At 63.7% G+C, this 25895-nt stretch overlaps 1 protein-coding gene across 5 annotated transcripts; it reads right to left on the minus strand.

Annotated features, from left to right (window-relative positions):
• Nucleotides 1–51: 51 nt before the first annotated feature.
• PALM (paralemmin) lies at nucleotides 52–24575 on the minus strand. Of its 5 annotated transcripts, none has more exons than XM_058728640.1 (10): nucleotides 24126–24575; nucleotides 13657–13708; nucleotides 13171–13251; nucleotides 12765–12892; nucleotides 11328–11451; nucleotides 9894–9915; nucleotides 9311–9373; nucleotides 8742–8801; nucleotides 6119–6250; nucleotides 52–2032 (listed from the first exon to the last, which is right to left on the minus strand). In XM_058728640.1, exons 1-10 carry the CDS (start codon nucleotides 24128–24130, stop codon nucleotides 1503–1505), a joined length of 1197 nt encoding a protein of 398 aa, XP_058584623.1. In that variant the 5' UTR covers nucleotides 24131–24575; the 3' UTR covers nucleotides 52–1502. The 5 variants fall into 5 exon arrangements, with proteins under 5 accessions (XP_058584623.1, XP_058584625.1, XP_058584624.1 ...); XM_058728642.1 differs by lacking the exon at nucleotides 24126–24575 and adding an exon at nucleotides 22052–22232; XM_058728641.1 differs by lacking the exon at nucleotides 9311–9373.
• Nucleotides 24576–25895: the final 1320 nt, after the last annotated feature.

Here is a 25895-nt window from a genome sequence, read left to right on the forward strand (position 1 = left end):
ACCCTTCCCCCCCCCCCCTCCCCGTGAAAGCCAAGGACGCCAGGGCCTGGGGCTGTTCACACTGTTTATTTGCTTCTCTGGGAAAGTCAAGAACAACAAGGCCTTGTCACACATCAAAAGCAGAGGGGCACTTCAGCGGAGGCTCACAGCTCGAGGACTCAAGGAGGAAGAGGGGGTCCCACGGCCACTGCCCAGGGTCACCTCGCAGGGGGCCTCTCCCCCTGCCACCAAGGGGCAGAGCTGAGTCGGGGTCTGGGCTGCGACCAGAGGCGACCCCTGCGCCCGCCCCGGGCACCGGGTGGGAGGCCCCTAGGGGAGGGGCTGAGACGGGGCCTCACCGACCACAGCCCACACGTGAGGGTCTGTGAGCGTGTGCACGAACGCGCCTCTGGGGCGAACGTGGCTGCAACCGGGGAGATGTGTGTGCACATCCAGGTGTCGGCTGCCCCCAGGAGCGCAACCCCTGTCCCCGCCCCCCTCCCGGCGGGAAGGGGACAGGCTCGCATCGGGCGGGGCGGCAGATGGGGGTCTCCTGCGGAGGAAGCCCCCCGCTCCAGGCTGCGTGCTCCCCACCACTGCCGGAAATGTGCCAAGCCCGCTGGAGTGGCAGTGGCCTGATCTCTGGGGTATGGTTGGAGGGGCCCAGCACCCTGGTCCAAGCAGGTCCCGGGCAGCCCCCCAGGGTCCCCAAATTAGCACCAGGAGGAAGAAGGGCCCAGTGGGAGTGGGAGCTCAGGACAAGAAGCGGCTCGCGTGGCCCTGGGCCCCGTGGCAGGGGGACAGCGCAGGGGTCCCGGACCCATCCCCCTCGGGGGCGTGTCCCTGGGGCTCTCCCTTCCCAGGCTCCAGCATGCCGCCCCCCTCACCCCCGGCCACCCCAGAGAGAGCCTGGGGGGAGGGGCACACCAGGCTGGGGGTATTCAGAGAGAGGGGCCTGGCTTCTTTCCAGGACCCTGAACCTGACCTCCGACCCAGACTCCCCAAAGAAGCATGGCCTCACCCCAGTGGCCTGGGTTCTGACGCCACAGCTTCGGGCGGGAAACCCCATTTCCGGGGGCTAAGCGGGGACAGAGCGGGCCCCCAGGAGCCCTAACCCGGCAGGACGTCCCCTCGGGGACCTCATTGGAGGCGGCAGGAAGGCACAGGCAGGAGGCCCAGAGGGTGGCTGGCCGCCGGCCGCGGCTGCACCGAAACCCCGGCCGTGGCGGGGGGGGGGGGGGGGGGGGGGCGGGGGGGGGCCCTTCGCGTTGGGAAACGTGGGTCCGTCCGTGTCGCTGTCCTACCAGGCGCAGGTGCACGGTTCAGTGGCGATGGGGTGTCGGGGGTGGCGATGGGGTGGGGGACCCCCGTCCCTCTCTTTCCATTGAAAGAACCCTCGGCGGGACCATGTGACAGCCGCGTGTCCGGGGCCCGTGACTGTGGGTGGAGGGCGGGCAGGCGCCGGGCCGGGCGGTGGGTGACTGTGGGTGGAGGGCGGGGCGGGGGGCGGGGGCCGGGGGGGCTCACATGATAGAGCAGCATTTACAACGCTGCTTCTTCGTGTCCAGGTCCTGGGGGTCGCTGGCAGGGGCCTCGGGCCCCACCTGGTTCTCCTCCCGGGAGGCGGCGGCCGCGGGGGGCTCGGCCGCGCTGCCGTTGGGCGGGGCGGGCTCCTTGAGCTCCGCGGCGTCCTCGATGACCACCAGCTCGGCCGTGATGGTGCCCTGCAGCCCCAGCACCTTCTGGCTCTCGGCCTCGTCCTCCACGTTCTGGTAGCCCATGAAGATCATGGTGACCGGGGGCTCCTGGCCGGGCTGGATGCCCGGCGGGCCCGACGTGGCCTCTCCCGGCTGGGCCTGCACGCCGGTGATCTCCCGCCTGGACGGGGTGCTCTGCGCCGCCTCCTTGGGCGCCCCCCGGGCCTCCGCCGCCCCCGCCGCGGACCCCGCCTCGCTCAGCGTGACCTCGTCGGCCTTGTGGATGAGCTCGTCTACCTCGGAGGAGCTCAGCGGGTGGATCCCGTTCTCCGCGGTGCCGTCCACAGCGTGGACCACTGGTAGGGGTGGGAGAGACAGACAGACAGACAGAGAGTAAGCTGGCTCTCTCTGGGAGGAGGGGAGGCCTGGCAGGGCTGTGGGCCGCCCCCCAGGGTAAAAAGGAATGCGAAACTGAACCACGCATTTAAAACCAATGGGCATCGAAAGCTCCCTGTGGGCGTCTGTGCCCCCCCCCCCCCCAAACTGGCACACAGACGAAAATGTACAGGCACAGAAGCACCTGTTGGAGACCAGGAAAGACTGGAATCCAGCTGATGGGGCCTCTGTCTGCTTGCATCCTGCAGTGTTTCCCGGCAACTGGGTCCCACGCCGCTTCAGACCATGGACATGGCCAGCCCTTGGTCACACAGCCGGCCGGGGCTGCACCCGACCCTTTCTCCTGGTCTAAGTGTGTTTCCCTCCCATGAGGAGTTTCGGGGACCGTGACTTCCTTCTTTGGGTCCCTGTGGTTGACCCTGAGTTAAAGTTTAGTCTGGTCACTCCCTCTCCTGACCACCCTGGACTCTGTCGCTCGCTGAGGAAGAAGACTGGCCCCTCTAGAGACCCCCAGCCTGGTGTGTACCTGCCCCCCACCCCCGTGTCTGAAAGGAAGACACCTGCGTGCAAACAATCTCCATAAAGGTGTTCTCCAGATCTCTCCAGCTCCACACTGGTGTCCCTGATCTGGGCTGGAGTCCCCAAGGTCAGGGAGCAGTCCCCGAGGGCAGGGAGGGGTCCCGCCACACCATGGCGCCAGCCCAGCAGACTCCTGGAAACACAGCTGCCCTTCGTCAGTGTGTGTGTGTGTGGGGGGGGGGGGGGAGACACACCCTAGGGACTTGCTCCTCTGGGGTCGAGGGTCAGGGCTCCAGTTCCCGGTTTCTGGCCAGAAGGAAAGCGCTTTCTACTTTCGGTTTCCAAATCCGGGGGACGGGTGTCCACACCTCAAGGCCTTGCGGCGACTCTGGGCTGGAGGCCCGGAGGGTGGGGCGTGCCCTGGTTGCACGGGATCCAGCCGAGTATTTCCCACTGGCCACTGCCCCCGAGATAGGAATCCGAGCCCTTGGCCGCCATGGAAATGGATCACCTTCCCATTGCTAAGCAACCAGAGTCCAGTCTGGCGGGTCCAGAGTCCCCCAGGCTGGGCCAGGCTGTGCTCAGGGAGGACCTTCTGGGAGCCCAGGCATCAGGCACTGCCTCTGCCCTCAGCCCTGCGAGGTCACTCTTGTCCAGGAGCCAAGGCAGCTGGGACGTGCCCAGGGCCACACAGCTGGGGAGGGCTGGAACGGGGACTCTACCCACCCAGGTCTACGTTCCAAACCACGACAGAGCTGGGCTGCGAGTGGGCCCCTTTCACAGCCACAGAGACCGAACAGCCTCTAAGACCATGAGGCTCTGGGAATCAACACCACAGCGAGACATCATCTCACCACCAACACGATGGCTCCGGTAACTTGAAGAGGGACGATAACAAGTGTTGCCAAAGACGTGGGGAGCTGGGGACCCTCGTGCACGGCTAGTGGGAGGGGGAGATGGGGCGCCTGGGGGCTCTGTCGGTCGAGCGTCCGACTTCAACTCAGGTCATGATCTCGCGGTTCGTGGGTTTGAGCCCCGCATCAGGCTCTGTGCTGATGGCTCAGAGCCTGGAGCCTGCTTCGGATTCTGTGTCTCCCTCCCTCTCTCTCTCTCTGCCCCTCCCTGGCTCATGCTCTGTCTCTCTCTCTCCCTCAAAAATAAATAAACATAAAAAAAAAGAAAAGAAAAGAAAACACCCAGCAGTTCCTCCAAAGGTAAAACACAGAGTCCCCATGTGACCCAGAAATTCCATGCCTTGGTATCACCCAAGAGAAATGAAAACATGTGCCCACACAAAAACTTGTATAGCATTCTAAAACCCAAAAGAAGGAAACATCCCAGACAGCCATCAACGATGACTGGATAAACAAAACGTGATCCTTCCAAACAATGGAATATTATTCAGCCCGTAAGATATGACCGCGGACGGACCCTGAGCACACGGCGCTCAGGGAGGGAACCAGACACAAAAGGCCACTTGTGCGTGATTCCACTTGTGTGATTCCACGCGTGCGAAACGTCCAGAACAGGCCCATCCGCAGACAGGAAGGGGGTTACGTGGATGCCATGGTGGGCATGGGGGGTGATGGGGCTTCTGTTTTGGAGAACGAAAATGTTCTGCAATTAGACCCAAACCCACTGAACTACGTGCTGAACTGTGTGGGTGTCCTGGACCCTTCCACTCCATATACCACGTTTGGGCACAGACCCCACTGTGGACTTACTAACGGACTCTGGGCCGGGCGGTATAATTTTATCCCCGACTCAGGCGGCCAGCTCCATGAACTCCACTGCATGAGGAAAGCAAATGGTTTGCCTTAATTTTGAATACAACTTTTAAAAAAAAAAAATTTTTTTTTTTAACGTTTATTCATTTTTGAGACAGAGAGAGACAGAGCATGAACGGGGGAGGGTCAGACAGAGAGGGAGACACAGAATCCGAAACAGGCTCCAGGCTCTGAGCCATCAGTCCAGAGCCCGACCGGGGGGCTCGAACTCACGGACCGTGAGATCGTGACCTGAGCTGAAGTCGGACGCCCAACCGACTGAGCCACCCAGGCGCCCCAATGTCTATTTATTTTTGAGAGAGAGAGAGAGAGAGAGAGAGAGAGAGAGAAACAGGATAAGTGGGGGAGGGGCGGGGGGGGAGGTACACAGAGTCCGAAGCAGGCTCCAGGCTCTGAGCCGTCAGCACAGAGCCCGACGCGGGGCTCGAACTCATGGACCGCAAGATCGTGACCTGAGCCGAAGTCGGACGCTTCACCGACTGAGCCCCCCAGGCGCCCCTGAATACAACTTTTTAATGTCTTCTCAAAACGTATTTTGTTTACTGAAGTGATCCGTCTCCTTTTTCCTACGACTGTAGTAAATACTGCCCGAAATTTCCCCTCCCTGGGGTTATCTACATACTATCCCACAGGCCATGCCACAAAGGAGCAAAAGTCTAAATGCCAAACTATTTATGAAATCGCTGTCTAAACACGGACGGATAACACAGTTTAAAAGACAGGTTTTCTTGGGCCGCCTGGGTGGCTCAGTCGGTTGAGCGCCGACCTCGGCTCAAGTCACCATCTCCCAGTTTCTGAGTTCGAGCCCCGCGTCGGGCTCTGTGCCGGAAGCCTGCTTTGGATTCTGTGTCTCTCTCTCTGCCCCCCCCACCCCCGCCCCGCTCATGTGTGTGCGCGCGCGCGCTCTCTCTCTGAAACATAAACATTTTAATAAATAAAGTGGGTTTTTTTACCTAAAAACAAAAAGAGTGAATTTTATGGTTTATGACTTACAGAGAGAGAGAGAGGGAGAGACAGACAGGCATGTTGGGGCTTTTGACCAAGGCTGCTGCTCATCAGGCTTCCTGTCGGAGTCTCTCACATCCTGTTTCCCTCCCGGCCGCCAGAGGGAACTCCCAAAACCAAACCAGATCTCGGCACCTTGGCCCCTGCTCGCCCCTCCCGCCAACGCTTCACCTGACGCCTCCCTCCACTCTGCACCAGCCCCACAGGCTCCTTTCAGTTCCTCCAGCTCAGCAAATTCCATCCCGCCACAGGGCCTTTGCACATGCTGTGGCCTCCGTGAGGCACACTGTTTCCTTGTGCACCTGCTGTGTGTCCAGTGAGGCCCTGCTCACTTCCTCTGAGGAGACTCCCCTGGCCCCTCCCCGCCCCCGCTAGACGCCGCACCTCTGGGGGTCTTGTCATCGTTATCTCAACAATAGTCATCTAAATTTATTCGTGAGCTCCAGACCGAAGGGCTGGGCCCACGGGCCGAGGGGCTCTGCTAGGACAGAGCCGCGTCCCCCTGTGATTCGATTCCCAGAGCCCAGCCTAGGACCCAGCCCTCAGCCAAGCTTCGGGTCAGGTTCCTGGAGTGAACAAAGACAGGGCTGCAGGCCCAGTACTGAACGGCCTCTAAGTCAACAGTGTGGGCTGTGGGGGGTGAGACCGTCCCCTGAGCAGCACCCACGTCAACTCAGGTGGGCTGCGGGAAGGGGGTGGGGTGGGGGCCTGGGGTGGGGGACGGGGGCCGCATACCTTTGGTCTCGTCTTCGTACACCTTGATGCCCTGAGGGAGCGGCTCCCGAGGGAGCAAGGTGGTGCTGGACAGCACCCGGGTCTCCCCCGTCACCTTGTCCTTCTCCACCGTGATCTCGACCGAGTACATGGCTGGCACGGGAGGCACGGGTTACCCAAGGCCACCTGCCCACGTGCCCCCCGCCGGCTGCAGCCAAGCCAGGGAGGGGAGCCGGCAGCGCAGAGTCAAGCAGTGGGGACGCCCTCCACGCAGCACCCCCCAGCTCCTCGTCTGCCCACAGCTGCCCAGCGCCACACGGGCGCCAGCCTGAGGTCCTTTGCTCGGCATTCGAAGCCCAAACTCGCATCCCACCCCACGTGGAAAGCCTTACACTGCTTGCTTCTGTTTCCTCAGAGCCAGCGGGAGGCTGTGCCTTGACCATGGTCACAGCCAAGATCTGAACTTGGGTTGGCAGGCATGCGTTCCCAGCTGGATCTCCGCCCCGTCCTGGACCCCCCACCCCCGCCTCGGTGGTCAGCATGTCTGTGCGTCCGTACTTCGGTCAACTATCGAACTGATCGTCAGCTCTTTCACCGTGAAGAATGGAAAATTCCCTCTTGAAATAAATGAGCGTCATTACCTGTTAGAGCCATAATTCAACAGCCAAAATCCCGCCCCCACTGTACAGAAATCACCACCACAAAGACCACATGGGGAGCCTGGGTCCTAGCAGTGATCCCCGGGTGCTGACCATGGCCCCCAGGACCTCGCCCTGAATCCCAGTATCCCACCTTCCCCTCAGGGTCCCCGAGGAGCCCCCAGATCACCATGTCCAAGACTCCCTCCAATCTGCCCCCATAAGCCGCCCCTCCTGGGTCTCCCTACCCGGATCAGGGCAATTCCCCTCCTCCTCCTCCTCTCTCACCGCCTCCCCCCCCCCCCCAATCTGTCCATTTGCAAAGCTAGTGGGTGCTGCCTTGGGAACAGTTGGAATCTCAACCCACATCTCACCCCCTCCGTGTCCCCTGACCAGGTCAGCTCCCCATCTCCCCCCACCACTCTGGGACCCACCAAAGGCCTCTCCTGCCCTCTCACTGGCCTCCAGGTGCCGCCCACGGTCTGTTCTCCCCACTGCCACCAGAGGGCGCCAGTGAGCACCGGGTGGTACAGGTCCCTGCTCCCCCCACCAGCCCTCCAGGGCTCCCCTGTGCTGTCCCAGGGTTAAGGCCTGAGTCCTCCCACAACCACGGGACCCAGCATGACTTGGCCTGCGCTCACCTCCTTCCTCTCTTCCCCTAGCTCATTCTGCTCCAATCAACTCAGGCCTCCTGGTTATTCCTTCCCCAAGGCAGGTACAAATCCAGCCCCCCGGGCCTTTGCATGTGCTGTGACCTCCACCTGAAACACCTATCTCCCTGTGCCTTGCTCCGTCAGTTCTTTTGGGTCCTTGCTCAAAAGTCACCTGTTAAGTTTGGCCTCCCCTGAGCCCTCTGATTAAATGTGCCCCCTCCAGCTCAGCTCCACCTGCTGCCTTATTTTCTCCATAAGTTAATTGCATAGACATTGCCCTTATGAGAATGTCAGCCCCCCCCCCCCCCGCCCCGGGTTGTGTCCCTCACACCTTGCATACAGCAGGTGCTCAATAAGCACTTGCCAAATGACTGAACGAATGCCATTTAATCCACACCCCTGCACCACCTAACACCCTCATCTCCAGACACACCGTTGCGTGGGTTGTGCACTACACAAGGTCATTGGTTAAGGGACAGGGTGGAGCGGGCCTAACTGGCACAGAGGGCCCTGGAGACACCTCCTCCCTGGCAAACGCTACCCTCTGTCCCCTGCCTCCTGGGGCAAAACTGCCTGACCCTGCACGAGACCCCGGCCTCCCCCGTCACCGTCCAAGGTGTCCTGGCCACCCTGCCCCGAATATGGTCTTCAGCTCCCTCTGTGTTTTCCTGCATCCACAACTCACCCCAATACCAGCAGCAGCAATAAGGCTTTGCCAGCTGTGACCACCCGTCACTGCTCCCGGGTTGGGTCCCTGACCCTGGGCCTGCAGTCAGTATAATCCCGCTGCCCCAACAGGCGGAGACGGGGAGTCACCTTGTGGCAGAGCGAGAACCTGAACCCCAACTGTGTGATGCTTAGCGCTAACCCTGTCTCTCTCGGCTTCCCAGAAGCGCAGAAATGCCTGAGTCCCAGCTTGGTCACCTCCAGGAACGGTGCGCTCGCTCCCTATCCTGAGGCAGCCTGAGGACAGCAGAGGAGGGAGGCTCTGCAGTGGGCACGTGCGGGCGTGTGCGGGGGGCGCCTGTGCGCCACCCCACAGGCAGGGAGGCGGCAGCAAGGTTAGGGAGGACGCCGTGGGGAGCACTGGGTTAGAGAGCGGCCATGCGAGGGGCCCCACCTTCTCAGGGAAGCTGGGCCAGCGCGTGACCAGGGTGCCAAAGCAGGGGGGCGGCCGGGCCCCACCCCAGGCTCAGGGCTGGGCCTCGGTCCGGCTGCCACCCCCATAACCACAGCTCCTGCTGAGGGTGCGTCTGCGTCTGACCTGGCCCCTGCCTCTCCAGGCCCCCTGGGGCCGGCGCTCAGCCCAGGGACACAGCTGGGTGCAGGGGGTGAGGCAGGGGGCCGACCCACCTGCTTTCATCATGGTGGAGCCTTCGACCGTCCTCACAGGGGTGTTGGAGACTCCTTTCTCTGTTCAGGGAGTGAAGGGTAAAGACAGACATGGCAGTCAGAGGAGGGACGGTCGCACAGACCCCCGGACACCCTTCCAGATACACCCAGACACCTCCAGATATCTAGACACCTCCCCACATGCTCACATACCCTCAGACACCCAGACACCCCCCAGACAACCCCCTGCAGATGCCCCCAGACACTTGGCCACCCCCCCCAGATACCCAGACATACCTGGACACCCCCAGACGCCTAGGCACCCCACCCAGGCAGCCAGATAACCCCCAGACACGTAGACACTGCCCAGACACCCAGACACTCCCCTCCACACGTGTGCACGTCCAGAACCCCCTAAACACACACCAGCCCCCAGTCTGTTTCCATCTCTCAGCTCAGATGATTTTCACAAAATCCCTGAGAGCCCTGGGTGGATTTTTTTTTTTAATTATTCATTTTTAATTCCACAGTAAGACACTCCCCTGAATAATTAACATGCAACAAATCAGGCCAAAGACACTGGCCACCACCTCCAGTCCCGGCTGGTGGCCCTCCTTCCACGCTCCCACATGCGGATACTAGCTCAATATGTACTTTAAAAATATAATTTATATTAAATAATTTTAATATGGTTAATACTTTATTATATTTAACAATCACCTTTGCAATTAAATCTATATTTAAGCACCATACATATCTGTGAAATATCGGCAAATGTATATTATTTATCTGTGATCCTTTTTGAGGAAGGGAGTAAGATAGATCCCACATCTCAAACTTTTGGCTTTTTGTCTTTGTTTCCTGAATGGCAGACTTTCACCTGTGGGCGGGGAACCTTGTCCTTTAAAACAGTGCCCTGTCCCCCGGACTTGCTGAGACGCTGATATCTTGCCCCCACAGATCCCATTGTATAGACGTGAAAACCGAGGCCCGCCCGCCGGCACAGGAGCAAGGGGACGTGGCCAGAGGCGGGGGCTCCACAGAAGCGACAATAACCGGCCTCCGTCGGCAACACCAGCCACCAGCCGTCACTTTCCAGGCACCCTCCCCAAGCCCACCACCCGCCTCCGGCCACCAGAGGGCGCTCGGGCCCCGCCCCACCCCGGAGCCTACCTTTGGGCGTGCCCACCGGGGCCTGCAAGAAAGAAGGGAGAGAGGTCAGGGCTGCGGCGCGCCTTCCCGCTGGGAGCAGTTGGGGGGGAGGGGCGGGGGGACCCCGCAGAGGGCTCGGCTTCGCAGCTGGTGACCCCATCACAGGGGCGGTCTCCTCCGGAAGGGACCCCCCCCACCCCTGCCGTAGCCTGTGACAGCCAGATAATGTCCCGCCCTGCTCAGAAGCCACCGGTGGCTCTCTGTTGCTCCCCAAACGAAGACGAAACCCTTCTCGATGACCCCCAGGGTCCTGGGTCCACAGATTCCCTGCCCGCAGGCCTCTCCTCCCCCACCCACCATGTCTGGCCAGCCTCCCTGTTCCTTGAACACATTCCTGTCCCAGGGCCTTTGTATGTGACGTCCCTGCACTCTAGATTTCTGCCTGGCTGGTTTCTCACTCTGCACCCCGACCACATCAGGTCACTATCCCTCAAGGTACGGTGTCACGTGCCCAACCAGTATCTCCATTTCCTTCAGGACACGGGCGTCACGACAAGGTCTATACACAGTCAACCTCGGTGCAAGGTCCCTCTCGTCTCGAGCCCAAGCCCGAAGAACTCCCGTTCCATTTCAAAACCCACCTCCTCCAGGAAGTCTGTCTAGGGTTCCCATGCATCAAATGCCTCCTCAGGGACTCCGCGGGACCCTGGGCTGACCCACCACGGCCTGACCACCCTCCCCCCGCTCTCCTGGCGTGATTCGGCGAGGCCAGGCCCCAGCCCACATCCCCCTGGTCTGCCCCAAGCCAGGCCCCGGAAAGCAGTGAGAGCAGGGGACAGCTGACAGAGGAGCATGTGGAGAAGGGCCCGGACACACGGCAGGGATGCCGGCCTTCAAGACGCCCCCAGGGCCCCTGCCCCAAGGCAAGGTGCCATCACAGCTAGGACACGAGGTGGGGAACACGTGTCCCAGGGCTCCTGAATCCTACAGCAGCAAAGGTGCCTGGGAGATCTTGAATCTGTGCTAACACACGGCGTCCGTGAGCTCTGGGTCCAGAGCTCCAGGGTCTGGTTTCGTCAGACCCCAGAAACACGGCCAAGTCCGGTAAAGGCCACCTCCTAGCAGTGCGGCCTCAACCTGTCCGGTCCCGGAGCCTTCTCTTCCCCCCGAGGGGGGCGCTGTTCCCACCGGAATGGGCCCACGGACAGGCGACGGTGGTGGCACTCAGTAAACGCAGGGGTGACAAGTAGGGGTTTCGTCGAGAGCTGCCCACGCGCCAGGTCTCGTGCAAAGTGCCCGCGGTCCCTCCTGACACCCCAGCACGTGGGGGCGCTCAAGGGGGGTGGGGGAAACTGAGGCGCACACCGGGAAGTGGCTCTAAAGTCTGAGAAGGGGCTGTGTCTCGCCCTGGGGCTGGCCCTGGTGGGCGCCCCAGGCGCATCATCACCTCCTCACCTGCCGAGAATCTAGGGCCACCTCTGTCTTCTCGTCCTTGGCCGGGCTTGGGGCTGCGGCGCCCTCTCCAGCAGCGGTGGTGAGCGGGCCCGCGTTCTCCAGCACCTCAATCTCCTTCTGGAGCCTGGGGAGGGCGGGGGAGGTGAGCGCCAGCGCCACCGTGGGCTCCCTGACCCGATGCCCCCTCACCCCCCCCCCCCCACCGCTGGGAGCCATTTCCATCCTTCCCTCTCGCAACCGGGGAAACTGAGGCGGGCAGCCGGGCCGGGCCGGCCCATCCCTGGACCTTCACTGCCTCTGGGTACTTGTCTGTTGGTTTGTAACCAAGTCTCCTGTTTTCCGTTCACACGCATCTATGTTTACAGGAAGCTTTCTGTCTCTGGGGGAACTGGAAAACCCACATCACCTTCCAAATACTGCAAAGTAACGAGCCCACGGCCCCGTGGGAACAAAACAGCGCCGGCCGGGGCTTGGGGCTGTGGCCCCTGATGAAGTGAGCCTAGCTCTAGGTGGACAGGCTGGCCACAGTTAGGGTCAGCCTGGAGGGCTTCCTGAGGGAGGCGTCCAGGCAGAGCCACCTGAGGAGGGGGAAGAAAGCCAAGGGTCCCCAAAGCACTTGACTCGTGCGGGACACACGGAAGGGCTCAAGCGAGGCCCCCTCCCCCCGTGAAGTCTCCTGAACTGGCCCGTGTGCCCCGCCCCGCCCAGGGCTGCACCCAGCAGGGTGGGATGTAGAAGCCCACCTCGTCCAGCCCCCAGTGGCCAACAATCCCCAGCAAGTTTCTGCCCTCTGCCTGTCAGTCCTGTCCCGCTTGAGTCCCGCCTCCATTCGAGCCCCCAGCTCTGGCCCCGGGGAACAGCTCGCGGCCCCGGGAATACGCTTGCTTGGACGGCAGGACAGGATCCCAGGTCTTCGTGGTGGGCGGGCCGAGCTGTGGGGCCCTCTTGGACCTTCTCTGGCCCCACGCCTCTTGGACGCTTGGAATTTTGGCCGTCACTTCCCTCCACCGTGACCCTGCCGCCCTGGAGCTGAGCCTCTGCCTGCCCGGAAACCCCAGGCCTTTTGTCCCGGCCCGGGGCTGGGGGGGGGGGGGGAGGAGGGGGGGCGGCAGTGGGGGGGGGGTCACTTTCCCCTGGGCCCGCCCCCCCCCTCCCCAGGCTTCCTGCGGGCCCAGCTGCCTGGGCGTCTGAGGCCTGCACCAGCACCAAGCCAGGGAAGGCTCACCGGCGGGGCTGGCGCCAGGAAACCCCCAGGGAGGCCGCTGCGGGCAACTCCCATCCTCCAGGATCCGCCCCGACGGGTCACCCTCACACACCTGCACCGCCGGTGCTGGAAGGAGCAGGGGGTCCCGCCAGGCAGCCCCCTGCACCCTCAGGCCCAGCTCAGAGGCCCGCACGCCATCCATCAAAGCCGCGCCTGGACCGCACCCCACCCACCTGGAGATGGACCCCTCCAGCAGCCGCGCCCTCTGCTCGTCCTCCCGCATCTGTCTCCGCATGTCCTCATCCCCCTGTGATGCTGAGGACGTCTCCCCCAGCAGCCAGCGCTCCCGCAACGCCTTGGACTGGGGTTGATAGGGACCCGGGTCAGAGTCGGGGTCCGGTCAGCTCTGCCTTCCCACTCCCCCAGCCCCTGTCAGGGGCAAGGCCCAGGTCCTGGGGCCTGGCCCCTCCCCCACCAGCCGAGGCCCAGGTCCTGGGGCCCTGCCCCCCCACCAACCAGCCGAGGCCCGGGTCCTGAGGCCCTGCCCCCCCACCAACCAGCCGAGGGGTCCCAGGTCCCAGAGGCTCTGCCTCCCCCCAGACGAGGCCCAGGTCCCTGGCCGGGCCGCCCACTCGGGACCTTCAGGTGCTGTAGCTGCCGACGGTCATCCTCCAGCTGCCGACGCTTGCTCTCCATTTCCGCCTGCCACCTCCGCTTCTCCTGACAGGGATGCACACGATGGGTCAGGACTAGGTGGGGGCCACACAGACCCCACCGGGCCCACTAGACGCTTTGCCCACACAGATCCTGCTTTACTGTGAATGGCACCTACTTGGCCGATTGGATCCCTGCCTGTCCTCCCCAGCCTATGCCCCGGTCTGACCCCTCCAACCTGACCCCCCCAGTCTGAGCCCCCAGCCTGAACCCCCACCTGTCCCCCCATCTCCAGTAGAAGGCTCCACTAGGAGTCCACGTTCTGAGAACTGAGGGGATCCCTTCATGTCCATTTTGTGGGGAGGCACTCAGGGTTCCCGTGGGATGCCCTGGCTCTGAGTCCCAAGGGCCCCGGGCTGGGTGTGGAGACCCCGACCCCCATCCACACCGTCTGAGGGGCAGGGGACTCACTGCAATGGCCTGGAGCCGCTCCTGCTGGGATGCGGTCTCTGCCGCCAGGACCCTGGGGGAAGAGAACGCACAAGGTCAAGGTGGGGCCCACCCCAGCCTGCTTTCAACAGATCTGGTCAGAACCCAGCCCTGTGCCTTCCAGCTTCATGGGACCCTTCCCTGCCCCCCTCAGAGGCAGCTCTGTCCTGTCCTGAGCCTCATCGCCGCATTCGTTCTCCCACAAAGCTTCCTGCCCCCCTCAAAGCAGGGCCCAGGGACAGGAGGGCGGGGCTCTCTGCCTAGAGACTGGGGAAGGGTTTGGGGAGGAGCTGGGTCGTGAAGGATGTGCAGGAAAAGGCGTGTAGCCCCTCGCCCAGACTCGGAGACTGGTCAGGACAGCCCTCCCCTCGCCCTCCTACCCAGCAAGCACCTGTCATCCAGCCCCGGGAGGGACACACGGAGGGCGAAGGACCCCACGGGCCCCCTCCCAACCCTTGGACTTGCTATCCTGGGGATTCCCCCGGAGTCTCCCAGGAGCCCCAGTGCTCAGAAAGGGCTCTCAGCCCCCTGGGGAACAGGAGGCCAAGAAGCAGCAAACCCAGATTTCAGCCCCAGATGCCCTTTCTCATCCACGGGATGTTTTCGGGAAGCCACCCAGAACTGGCACGTAGCGGGCTCTGGTTAAACGTCCGTGTGGCCAGGTGCAGCTGAAGGGACAGGCTTCCTGCTTCCGTGGGGGGAGGCAAGAGGCCTAGGACTAGATGGGGGCCTGGTTTTTGCCCTTCCCTCCCCACTGCTCCCCCAAACCCTCCACACATGGTGGGAAACAGCAGAACCTGGCCTCTCCTTTCTATGGCCTCTCGCAGGGCCCCTGGAAGCTGCACGCAGTAGGTGCTCAGCGAAATGGCTGCACATAATAGGGTGCTCAGTAGTTGTATACAGTAGGTGCTCAGTAAGATGCCTGCACACAGTAGGTGCTCAGCGAAATGGCTGCACATAGTAGGTGCTCAGTAGTTGCACACAGCAGGTGCTCAGTGAAATGCCTGCACCTGAGCTGTCGCCCGTGGTGGGCCTGAGGATAAAGTCTGGCCTCCAGGGCCTCTGTGACAAGCCGAGGCAGGGAGAGGAGGCAGGGTCTTGAGCTCCAGCACGGACCCCCGCGCCTCCCGGTTCTCTGCCCAGATTCCCAGGATCCCAGGGCCGCTCTGGCCTCACCCGTCTTACGGGGGCAGGGCCGGCGGGCACGGGGGGCGGTTCTGGGCAGTGGGACCCGGATCCTCTTGCAAGACCCTCATCTGCACAGGGACGAAGTCACAGACTGTCCTTCAGTTCTGCTTTCGCCCCGACCAGCCCTCAGCCGTGGGCCAGGAGCCACCCCGGGGCCTCCACAGACCCTCCACAGACCCTCCAACCCCTCTGGGCCTCGGCTCCCCATCTGCACAAACCGTGGGTACAGACGCCCGAGCTCCTGTTGGGTGCCCCCCGCCCCGCCCGCTGCCATTCAGAAAGGAGACAGAGGCACAGTCACACGGTGTGGGACCGAGGCTTCACCCACACCCAGGCGGCTGCTCCCGGGGAGATCCACCCTGAACTGCAATGCCCCACCACACACCCCACTCAGGCTCCGTTTCCTGGCCTTGCTGAGACCCGTGAAGTCATCTGGTTCTCACGCTCCGGCCAGGTGACCCCACCCAGCTCTTCCCTTCCGGGCGGGTGGCACCTGGCCCCTTTGTGCCTCCCAGGGACCCGACAACACCAGCCGCACCCTCTGTGGCTTCCCCCTCTCCTTCCCCAGGGAGGCTGGGTTCGGCTGGGTCAAGTTCAGGAAAGGCTTGATCCAGCAACCTAGCTTGGAGGCCCTCCCTGAAGGGCCCGATCAGCTACGTTTCTGGGTCTGCCACACGGCTCGGTGTGCCCCACGGAGGCCCGCCCTCCACTTCTTGCAAAGCTCACATTTCCCATCTCCGGCCCCGACCACAGCCTGTCACCTGCCTGCCCCCTGAAGGTCCCCTCTCCACGCACAACAGAGGCAGAACAAAAATCAGAACCACTCATTCTCCTGCCCTTGTATGTCCCTGGCTCCCATCACCCCGTGAAGGAAGTCCCAGTGTAGCCCAGCCCTCTCCACCTCTCCGCCCTCACCTCTCTGGTTCTCCCTCTTGCTTACTCCGGGCCCCAGACCCTTCCGGTCCACCTCAAGCGCTCCAAGCTCCTTCCTGCCTGCTGTTCACTCCGCTTGGTGCCCTCCTCCCACCGCTGGCAAGTGAAGCCCAGAGAGGGCAAGTCACTTGTCCACAGTCACACAGCCGGGAAGCACAGAGCTCCGGGCCACCCCACAGGCCTACCCTTTCCCAGCTGCCACGCGGCCCCCAGGCACCCACCAGGAAGACGGTGCAGCTGGGGGAGAGGGGCATAGAGCCACCGAGACCCCAGCGCGCACAGGGCCCCACAGGGCAGACGCAGCAGCGGCCTAATGCTGGGTCCGCACCCCAGCAGGCAGGCGGCCATTCAGGCCGGACACAGGGACACGGGGACGCTCTGTGGCCAGCCTGCCAGGCTGGAGACAACAAGGCAGGCAGTGTCCTCGCTGGGCGGCATGTCCCTGCCGGCTGAACCAGGTCAGGGGAAGGTCAGGCGGGCCCACTGTGGAGAGGGACACAGGCCGCGGGGAGACAATATCCATCCCTCCCTTCAACGTCCCTGTCGCAGCCCAGAGGGCACAGCCTTGTGTGCCCCCCCCTCGGCGCCCCTCCCCACGCCTCAGGGCGCCAAAGCCGCCCCGCCCCGGGCGCCGGCCCCCCCCCCCCCCCCCGCCGTGGGGCCCGCGGGAGGCGGTCGCCCTGGCAACCGCACCGTCCCCATGGCAACGCGGAGGCCGGCAAGCGGGGGCCGGGCCGGCGCGGAGCATCTCCCGCCCCCAAGCCGGGCCTGGGGGGCTAAGGGGTTTCCCGCCCTGGGCCTCAGGGGCCGCTGGGGAGGGTGCGATGCGGGGAGGTAAGGGGTCCGCCCTGCCCCGCTGCTGGGGGTGCCCCCCTTCTGGTGTCAGGGGCCGCAGCCCAGGGAAGGGGATTGTACCCCGAAGGCTCTGGACCTGCCCCTGGAGCCAGCGAGACCGAGGTAAGCCAGACAACGCATCACAATCCGAAGGCCAAAGTCTGACCGCAGAATCCTAATCAAACGGCCACGAAGTAGGGACACCGGTCCCAGCGCTCACCACCTTCCCCCGGCGGGGCTCAGCCCCATTTCCCAGGATGGGAAACTGAGGCTCGGGAGCAGGTGAGCATGTACAGGGCATTTGGGAAGCACCCTCCTGACGACGCTGAGAGGCAGGTGGAGTGATTCGGCCTGTTTCCTCAGTGGGCCAACTGACGCTGGATCCAGACAGGCGGGCTCCTGAGTGCTCCCCGAGCACAGGGCCTCCCTGAGGCCTGGCCAGGTCGCACAGGTGGGGGTGGGGGGGGGGGGACAATGGGACGGCGGGGACGCTCCTCAGGACCCAGCGAGGGACACAGAGGCCAGATGTCAGGAGATGCCGGGCAGAGGGTCGAGCTTTGGCCAAAACACACGGTCGGGTTTGGACAGGTGAGAGCTGTCCCCGCCGGCCGTGTGGCCCAGGGCTGGTCACTCCCGTCTCTGGGCCTCCACTGGCTCTGCTGGGCAATGGGCCACAGCAGCTGCCGGTGGAGGGACAGACCCTCCTCCTGGAGGCCCACCCTCAGCACAGGCAGACTCCTGTCCTCGCCTGATTATTTTTACAGTGCTTGGAGCAAATTCTGGGCTCGAGCCCCGATGTGGGCGGCTCAGGACTCGAGAGGGTGTGGGCTGAGAGCGAATGAGATAATCCTGGCTTCAGGAGATGAGCTAATGAGGCCCAAACCCAAACGAGCCGGGCCCTGCAGAGGCCTCGGCTTTGGGAGGCGTTTATATTTTAAAGGCACCAGAGAGGTTACGCAACCTGCCCAAGGTCACCCAGCGGGCAGGATGAGCTGGGTCTGAGGCGGGAGGGGGGGCGTGGGGGGGTCACACACCGGTCCTTCCAGGCCCATGCCAGGCAGCTCCAGTGGAATGAGGGGTCCTGGCCCAGGCAGGCACGGAGCCCAACACCGGCAACATTCCTGTGCTAACTAAAAGGAAACAGCCGTGGTCGTGGCCGTGGCCACGGGTGCAGGGAAGGAGAGCAGAGTCTGGCTGAGGAAGGGGCTAAGGAAGGGAGCCCTGTGGCCCGTCCCCCCACTGGGGTGGCTGGAATGGGGGGAGTCCTAATCTCACTGCTGGTTCCCAGCTCCCTTGTGGGGCGTTTGTCCCCCTCCAGCCCCCAGAACCTTCCTCCCTGTGAGGCCCTGCACAGCCTGGTCACAAGGCTCAGCCTCTTAGCTGGTGTTCAAGCCCCCACCCTTCACCAGCTCCCTGCCTCCCCCTTTCCTTGCTCCAAGCTCAGAGCACATGCAGCTGCCTCTTCCAGGAAGCCTTCCTGATCTTGTCCCTTCATCAGGAAGGAATTCTCTTCCTCTGAGACCGTCGGCACAGGGGACAACTACAGTCTTTGGTAAGGTGAACAGCCCGTGAGGCATGGCCGGAAATGGCTGGAAAGGTGAGGCATGGTTGGAAAGCTCAAGGCAGAGAGGCATCACCCCCACAGTGGAAACTGGGATCAGAGCAGGCCACAGATCCAGAGGCACAGTTGTTGCCTATTAACCTGGGGGTAGGGGAGGGGGGTGGACCCTGCCCTGGGCCCCCACGGGGGAAGGGCAGTGGGGCATGAATGGCACCCAGAGGCCTTCTCCAGCTTAGGGCAAGCTGGGCCTCAATCCAGAGGCAGAGACCAGCCCCAAAGAGCTGTGGTCCCTCCCCACCCCTCCCTCGGATCCAGCCACAACCCCCAAACATTCCAGGCATGCTCCCACCTCAGGACCTTTGCACTGGCCGTGTCCTCTATCTGCCGTGCTCTCTCCCAGGACTCACTGGCTCCCGCAACGTCACCTCCTCACGTAGGCCTCCCCTGTACCCCCAACCCCTCACCAGCTCGCCACCAAGCAGCACCCTCATCATTTATTTTATTTCCCCACAAGGACAGGGTCTCTTTCTGTCCATAACATGTCCCCAGCCCCCAGTGAATAGCAGGGTTCAATGAACGTTCACCGGGCCAGCGAATCAGTTAGAGTCTGTACCTTTTCAGAGGTGGCCCCCACCCAAGGGTCCCTCCCCTGTCACATTCCCACCACCCTGAGGACCACTGTCCTGTGACCATCTCTCTTGGAAGAAACTCAGTGTCACATCAGACATTTATCTAAAACAGGCTCCCCGCCTCCAACAGAGGACAAGTAATAAGCCCAAGGTCACCCAACCACCTCAGAAGTGACTACACAAATTAATGCGTAAAACAACCCAGTGTCGGGCGCCCGGGGGGCTCAGTCGGTTGAGCATCCAACTTCCGCTCAGGTCATGATCTCATGGTTTGTGGGTTCGAGCCCCGCGTCAGGCTCTGTGCTGACAGCTCAGCGTCTCCCTCTCTGCCCCTCCACGGCTCGCACTCTGTCTCTTTCTCTCTCTCAAAAATAATAAACAAATATGAAGAAAAAATTTTAATAAAAAATAAGAAAAATTTAAAACACAACCCAGTGTCCATTGATGGATAAACAGATAGAACACGTCCACCACACTCAGGAAGGTCCCTCGGCCGCGAGCAGGAGCGAGGCGCCCACCCCCGCCGCCCCGCGGACGGACCCCAGACACACGACGCTCAGGGAGGGAACCCGACACGAGAGGCCACGCGGGGTGTGAGTCCGCGTGTGTGAAACGTCCAGAACGGGCTCATCCATGGACGGGGAGGGGGCTCGTGGGGGCTGGGGGCTGGGGCGTGACTGGGGACGGGGATGGGGTTGCTTGTGGGCTGATGGAATGTTCTGGAACTAGAAAGAGGTGATGATCGAACAACTACGTGGACACACTGAAAACCACTGAATTGTATCCTCCTGACAGGTGGATTCTGTGGTGTGTGGGTTGCATCGCAAGGAAGCGGGTAGAAAACACTCGCGTGTGGAGTGGAAACAGCTGGGCTGGTGCCAGGGCCCCACCCGCCCCCCACGCGCCCCCCACCCGCCCCAGGGGCGGCGGCGGATCCCCCGGGCCCTGCCCGGGACTCTCGGGGTCGGGAGCGTCTGACTACAAACTGACCGGCAGCGCCTTCTCACTGTGACAGAAGTTACCAGAAGGGACCCTGCCCGTCACCTGGCCTTCAGAGCCCAACACTGCCGCCCCCAACACCCACGGTCTGCTCACCGGGCTGGGTTCCCAGGCCCGGCCCGAGCCCGCCACCACCCTTTTGTCCTTGCAGTGACTCCCCCTACTCTGATTCTCACCTGTCTTTCCCACTCGGCCTGGGCTGGGCTCCCCTCCAAATTCCCAGCCTCATCCGGACTGTCCCAGTGATAGGCTCAGGAGGTCCCCCAATTCCTGCTTCACACCCTTGAGAGCAGACGGACGCCCCAGGGGCGCCTGGGCGGCTCAGTCGGTTAAGCGTCCGACTCTCGATCTCGGCTCAGGTCATGATCTCATGGTTCACGGGACGAGCCCCGCGTCGGGCTTGTGCTGACAGTGCGGAGCCTGCTTGGGATTCTGTCTCTCCTTCTCTCTGCCCCTCCCCTCGTTGTGCGCACGCACGCTCTCTCTCTCTCTCAAAATAAATAAATAAGTGTAAAAAAGTTGTTTGAAAACAAGACAGACCCCCAGGCCAACTCCACACACCGTAGACCCTGAGACCCGCCCTCAGCCATCGGCGCCACATGGAGACCCTGTGCCGTGTGGCCAAGACGCCCGCCCCGCCCATCCAGGGGTCTGAAGTCAGGTCTCTGGCACCCGGTCACGGGGTCCCTCCTCCCCCCAGCTCTGCCGCTCAGACACGGGGTCCCCCCCTTCCCCCCCCCCCCCACGGTGACTGTCCACACTGAGCCCTGACCTGGTCCTCAGCTTCCAGATCTTCTTTCTATGCCTAGGTCAAAACCTCACTCCTCTCCTGCTTGGACACCGTGGGTCCGTGACCGCCCGTGGCTCCCCTGCTGGGTGCCCCAAGCCTGGCAGGACCTAGCCCCAAGAGCACAAAGCAAACAGCACTGCTTTCTGCTGAGGCTTTCTTTTCCCACCTCCAGGCCTTTGCACAGGCCAGCCCCCCAGCAGGCACGCCCTCCGCCCACCTAGGTACACCTCTAAATCTCTCTCCTAGAGAAGGTCCGTGATGGGACGGAGCGGGGCCCTATCCCTACACAAGGCTCTGCGGGTGGGCAGGGAGTGTTACCTAAATGAACAGATCACAGGTGGATGGAAAGAAACGGGTTCCCAGACTTGGAAAAAGGGGGCATGACTTTTTTAAAGAACGTCAACCCACTTCCCAGCATGAAAATCTGAGACCCTTGAAGACGGACCTCAGCACCTGAGGCAGAACTCCCCCCGAAATACTAATAGCATCGCCCCCTCCTCTAGCCACACCCCTCCTGGGAGGGGGCGGGGAGGCACAGGGCAGGTGGTCCTAGACGCAGGGGTGAGAAGCTAACGTGAGGATACCTAGCCCCACCCCCCAGTCCATGGGACACAGGAAGGTACAAAGACCCCACCACCACCACCCCCAACCCTGGCAGCTGAAAGGACCCAGGAGCAAATCCCGGCTATGTGGCCTCAGATATATCAGGTCACCTCTCTGAGCCTCAGTTTCCCCACCTTGCAGGGCTTCGTAAGCATCAAGCACATTCACACGGACAAAAAGCCCCGTGCACAGCAAGGACTTACTAAACGTTACCCGCCTTCCCAAGTTCCTGCCACCACCTCTGTTACCGTCCCTTCAAGGGGACACTCACTGTTTCAAGGAACCCCCCTGCTTTCAGAAGGAAATGTCACACCGTGGCCAAGACCGAAAACCAGACACCGCTCACACAAACATCAGAGTAAAAACACTAAAAAATAGATACAATGAGAATCAAAGCCGGTGATTACGTTCAATTATCACTAGACGCTGCTGCCTTTTAACTGGTTCGGCTCTCGCTAAACGGGGAGATTAGCAAGTGTGGGGGAGGCGTTAAGGACCCATCTTGCACCCGGTTGAGACCTTCTCCTGGGAAAAAGGCCCGAGCCTGAGGCCGGGGAAGGAATCTGCTGCAGCCCCGTCTGAGCCCATTCACCGGACTTAGGCTGCTCAGGGCTGCATAGCCGGGTGCCCTGGGCCAGGGGCCACGCGGCCAGCCTCCCCCCCCCCCACCAAGGACAGGTATCCCACCCAGCTCCCGTCCCTCCTCCTGTGCCCCACCCGTCAGCGGGGCCCCCATCCTGCTCCCGGCCTCCCTGGAGGTAGTTGACACAAACTGACTTAACCTCTGATTTAATCCTTAAATTAACAAAATTTTGATAAATTCTTCAATTCATATTTCACCTCTCCAGCAGCGCCGTGAGCCACAACCCTCTCTTGTGACTCGGATGGCAAAGCCCGTGGAGGAGGAAAGGGCAGCTGCCTCGGGCCCCTGGAATGGGACCTCAAGCTGGGCCACCAGGGCCGGGCGTTCCAGCAGGACAGGGCAGGATGGGGCCGCTCCCCATCCACCCGGCCAGCCAAGCCGGGGGCACAGACGCTTTCTCTCACGGCCACTCAGGCCCGTGAACGCCAAGCCGGTCCCACGTCTGCCCCCAGAAAACCCAGCGATCTACCCAACGTGGAGCCCGAGGCAGCATGTCTGATCCACGGGCAAAAGGCACTGGGGCAGGGCCGCAAGCACTCAGGGGCCCTCCTCCTGCTGTGTGACTCTGAGGCAGCGGCTGCCCCTCTCTGGGCCTCAGCAGCACCTCAGCGGGGAATGAAAGGGATAGCAGGAAATGAAACAGGGTCCAACCAGAATATCCGCTCATGCCTCCATCCCGGGCGGGCCTTTTCCTTGGTTTTCACCCCTCATCCCCTGAGACAGCCCCCTCCCCACAGCCACACTCTGCTCAGGGTCTGCGGTCTGGAGGCCCAGAGGCTCCCCTCGGGCCTGGGGAGCAGAGCAGATAAACAAGTCGGGGAACCTAACGCAGGCAGACACATCCGGGCCCTGGCTCCCCTGAGCCCCTGGCTGGGCTCCCGGGGGCCGGGTGGGGGAGCAGGCCGGGCCTTTGTCTGGGTTTTCCAAAGCAGAGGACATCGGGTGTCCCTTCCTGGGGAGGGCGGGCTGCAGCGGCCCCCACCCAGCCGGGGGTGTGGCAGGTCACGGGTGAATCCCTGGAGGAGAGTTGTCGGCTCAGAAAACACACCCAGTGGGAAGAGCAGGGGCGGCTGGGCGATGCGGGGGGAGGGGGGGGCGGGCTGGGGGGGGCCTCCCTGTCCAGGCCTCCGCTGGGTGGTGGGGGGGGGGGGGGAGGACCTGGCCCCACGCAAGACAGCTGCTGGCCTTGGCACACAGTGCGGGGGCTGCCAGGACCCGGACACCACTTCTCATCTCCCGACCATGTCAGCACACCCCACAGCCTCAGTGCCCACCTGTGGGAGTGGGGCCTGGGGGTTACCCTGACGCCAGGAGAGAGGGGACTCTGTCTGAAACGACTGTGCACGCTCATCCAGCACCTTGTGCGAGAACCCTCCGCTGCTGTGGGCAGTTCCTCGCCCAGTCCCCCGGGGACCTAGGCTGCCCCCCCCCCCCCTCCCGGGGACCCAGGCTGCCTGTCCCGCTTGCACCTTTAGCCAATGGTGCAAGTGGCCAGGCTCTTCCTTGGCTACACCATTTGGGGTCCCATCTTGGGGACGCCTTCCCTGGGAAGGGATCAGACCCAAGCTCGCCTGCTGGAAAGCACTCCAGGCTCACACACGTCCCAGACCAGGAAGGCTGCAGAGAGGCCCCCTCCCTCCCTCCCGCGGTAGTCAGGACAGTATCTGCTGGCTGGACCCCCGCCCCAGCAGGCGCTCCTGACAGTGCTGTGGCCCTTGGGGAGGGCAGCCAGACAGAGGGAGGACTGGTGCGTCCAGGGCACAGGGAGCGAGTGCTCAGGTTGGAGGCGGGGGGGGGGGGGGGGGGGGGGCGGTGGGAGGCTGAAGGCCAGTGCAATGCAATGGGGAGGGGTCCGTCCATCACCCCCACGGCTCCCGCTCTGGAGCCCACAGGTGGCCGAGGGTCGAGGCTAGCCCGGGGACGCGGGCGGGGCTCGGGAAGAGACGCGGGCCTCCCCCTCCCCAGCGCCCCAGGCTGCGCCCCCACCGGCCGCTGCCGCCCCAGTCCCCACATGAGCCCGTGGGCCGCCGCCGCCGCCGCCGGGGTCGGGGATGGGGGAGGCCTCAGGGCGGACGCGGCCCAAGCGCTTCTCCAGCAGAGCTGGGAGGCCCGGGAGGCCCGGGAGCCCCTCGCCGCCGCCTTCCTCTCCGCGCGGGGGCCGCGACGCGCCCCACGGAGGGACGGGAGATGGGGGGGAGGCCTCGCCCCTCCCTCGCCCCCCTCCCCCGGGCCCCCGAGCCTTCCACCCCCGGCCCGAGCGCGCCTACTCACTCCATCTCCACGCCGAGGTCCGGGTGGGTCCGCGATGCTGGGCGGGGGCGGGCGCCGGGCGGGCGCGGGGGCGGGGGGCTCGGGGTGGGGGGCGGCGGCGGGCCGGGCAGTGGTGGGGGGAGGCCTGGAGGGCTAAGGCCTGGCGGCCGGGGCTGCGCGGCGCGGGGGCGGCGGCACCGGCTCGGGCATCGCCCCGCGCGCGGCTGTTTATTGTCCGGGCGGCGGCGGCGGCGGCGGGCGCGGGGGGTGGGCTGGGCGCGCGCGTCGCCGCCGCCGCTGCCGCCGCCGCGCGTCTTGCGCTCGCTCCCCGCGCGCTCCCTCCCGGCTGCCGGCGCCGCGCCCCCTGCCGGCCGCCGCCCGCAGCCGCCGCGCCCCCCCGTAGCCCGGCGCACTGGGCCCCCCCCCGCCGCGGTCCCCGCCCCCAGCCTGGCGTCCTGGGACCCCGCCGTGCCCCCCTCCCGCCCCCAGCCTGGCGCACGGCCCCCCCACCCCCGCCGCGCTCCCCGCCCCCAGCCTGGCGCCCTGGGACCCCGCCGTGCCCCCCTCCCGCCCCCAGCCTGGCGCACGGCCCCCCCACCCCCGCCGCGGTCCCCGCCCCCAGCCTGGCGCCCTGGGACCCCGCCGTGCCCCCCTCCCGCCCCCAGCCTGGCGCACGGGGGGGAGTCCCCCCCCCTGCCGCGGTCTCCGTCCCCTCCTCAGCGCACTGGGCCCCCAGCCGCCCCCCACCCCCACCCCCACCCCGCGCCCTGCATTCCGTGTCCCTGGGCGGCCGCCTCTCCGCGCCTGCACAGACAGGGTCGCCCCTGCCCAGAGCCGGGTCTGGAGGGCGGAGACGTGGATGGGGACACGCAACCGAGAGAAGGAGGAGTGGGACCCGGGGAGGGGGTGTCCTGGAGGCTGCTACGAGGAGCTGACGTCTCTGCCGCAGCCCGAAGGGCCGCGAGAGGCCGGTTGTGGGACGTCTTAAAGAAGAGCCGCCAGGTGTAGGGCACGTGAGAGCGCGAGTACTGGCGCAAAGGCAGCCAGACCGGGCGAGGAGGGTAACAGCTGCGCGCTTCCCCAGCGCTGGGCCTGGTCCTGCGGCTGGAGGACAGTCGTCCGTTTAATCAGCCCCGCCCCGCCCCCCCTTAGCCACACTGCAGGCCCAGGCGGCCAGAGTGACGGAAGGGGCCGTTCAGAGGCCACACAGAATGCAGGCTTTGTCCTGGGGGCACTGGGGAGCCATAGCAGAGTTTAGAGCAGGAGAGGATTCAGCCTGTTTTACTTATTTCTGTGAAGGCCTTTCCTGCTGCCAGGAGGGGATTGAGGACAGCAAAGAGAGGGGGCTTGGAGGCTGGACGGATTCTGAAAGGGGAGGCAACAAGATTGCCACCAGATGGGACGTGGGATGACAAGTACTGGGGTCCCTCCGTCTTCTGGGGACCCCCTGGAAGGACATGATGACACAGACAGGGTTGGAGAGATGACAAGGGTGACATCGGGTGGGGTTCAGTGTGAGGCCCGGCCTGGGCTAGTGGTGGGGAGGCCTGGACAGGAGGATGTGGGGAGCAGGTGCCGGTGGCCCGAAGAAGCAGCTAGATGCCCCGCTGTCTCCTTGGTCCCCCGTAGTTTGTCTTGAGTCCTTCATGATGCCAGTGTCACCAGGTGGGCCCCACAGACTGGGAGTGAGGCAGGACCTGTGCCCACCAACGTGCAGACCATGGCCCCGACTTACCAGGCTCTCACGAGAACACTAGCCCCTGACCCCGAACACGTACTGGGGTCCGGAGT

This window comes from Neofelis nebulosa, chromosome 4, assembly GCF_028018385.1.
Source record: "Neofelis nebulosa isolate mNeoNeb1 chromosome 4, mNeoNeb1.pri, whole genome shotgun sequence".
Taxonomy (NCBI): domain Eukaryota; kingdom Metazoa; phylum Chordata; class Mammalia; order Carnivora; family Felidae; genus Neofelis; species Neofelis nebulosa.

Excerpts from the sequence above, each read along its gene's own strand:
- PALM (XM_058728640.1), bottom strand. Across the intron at positions 13,252-13,656 it reads AGCGGCTCCAGGCCATTGCA|GAGAAGCGGAGGTGGCAGGC; the intron begins GTGAGTCCCCTG and ends CATCCCTGTCAG. Across the intron at positions 12,893-13,170 it reads GGCAGCTACAGCACCTGAAG|TCCAAGGCGTTGCGGGAGCG; the intron begins GTCCCGAGTGGG and ends TATCAACCCCAG.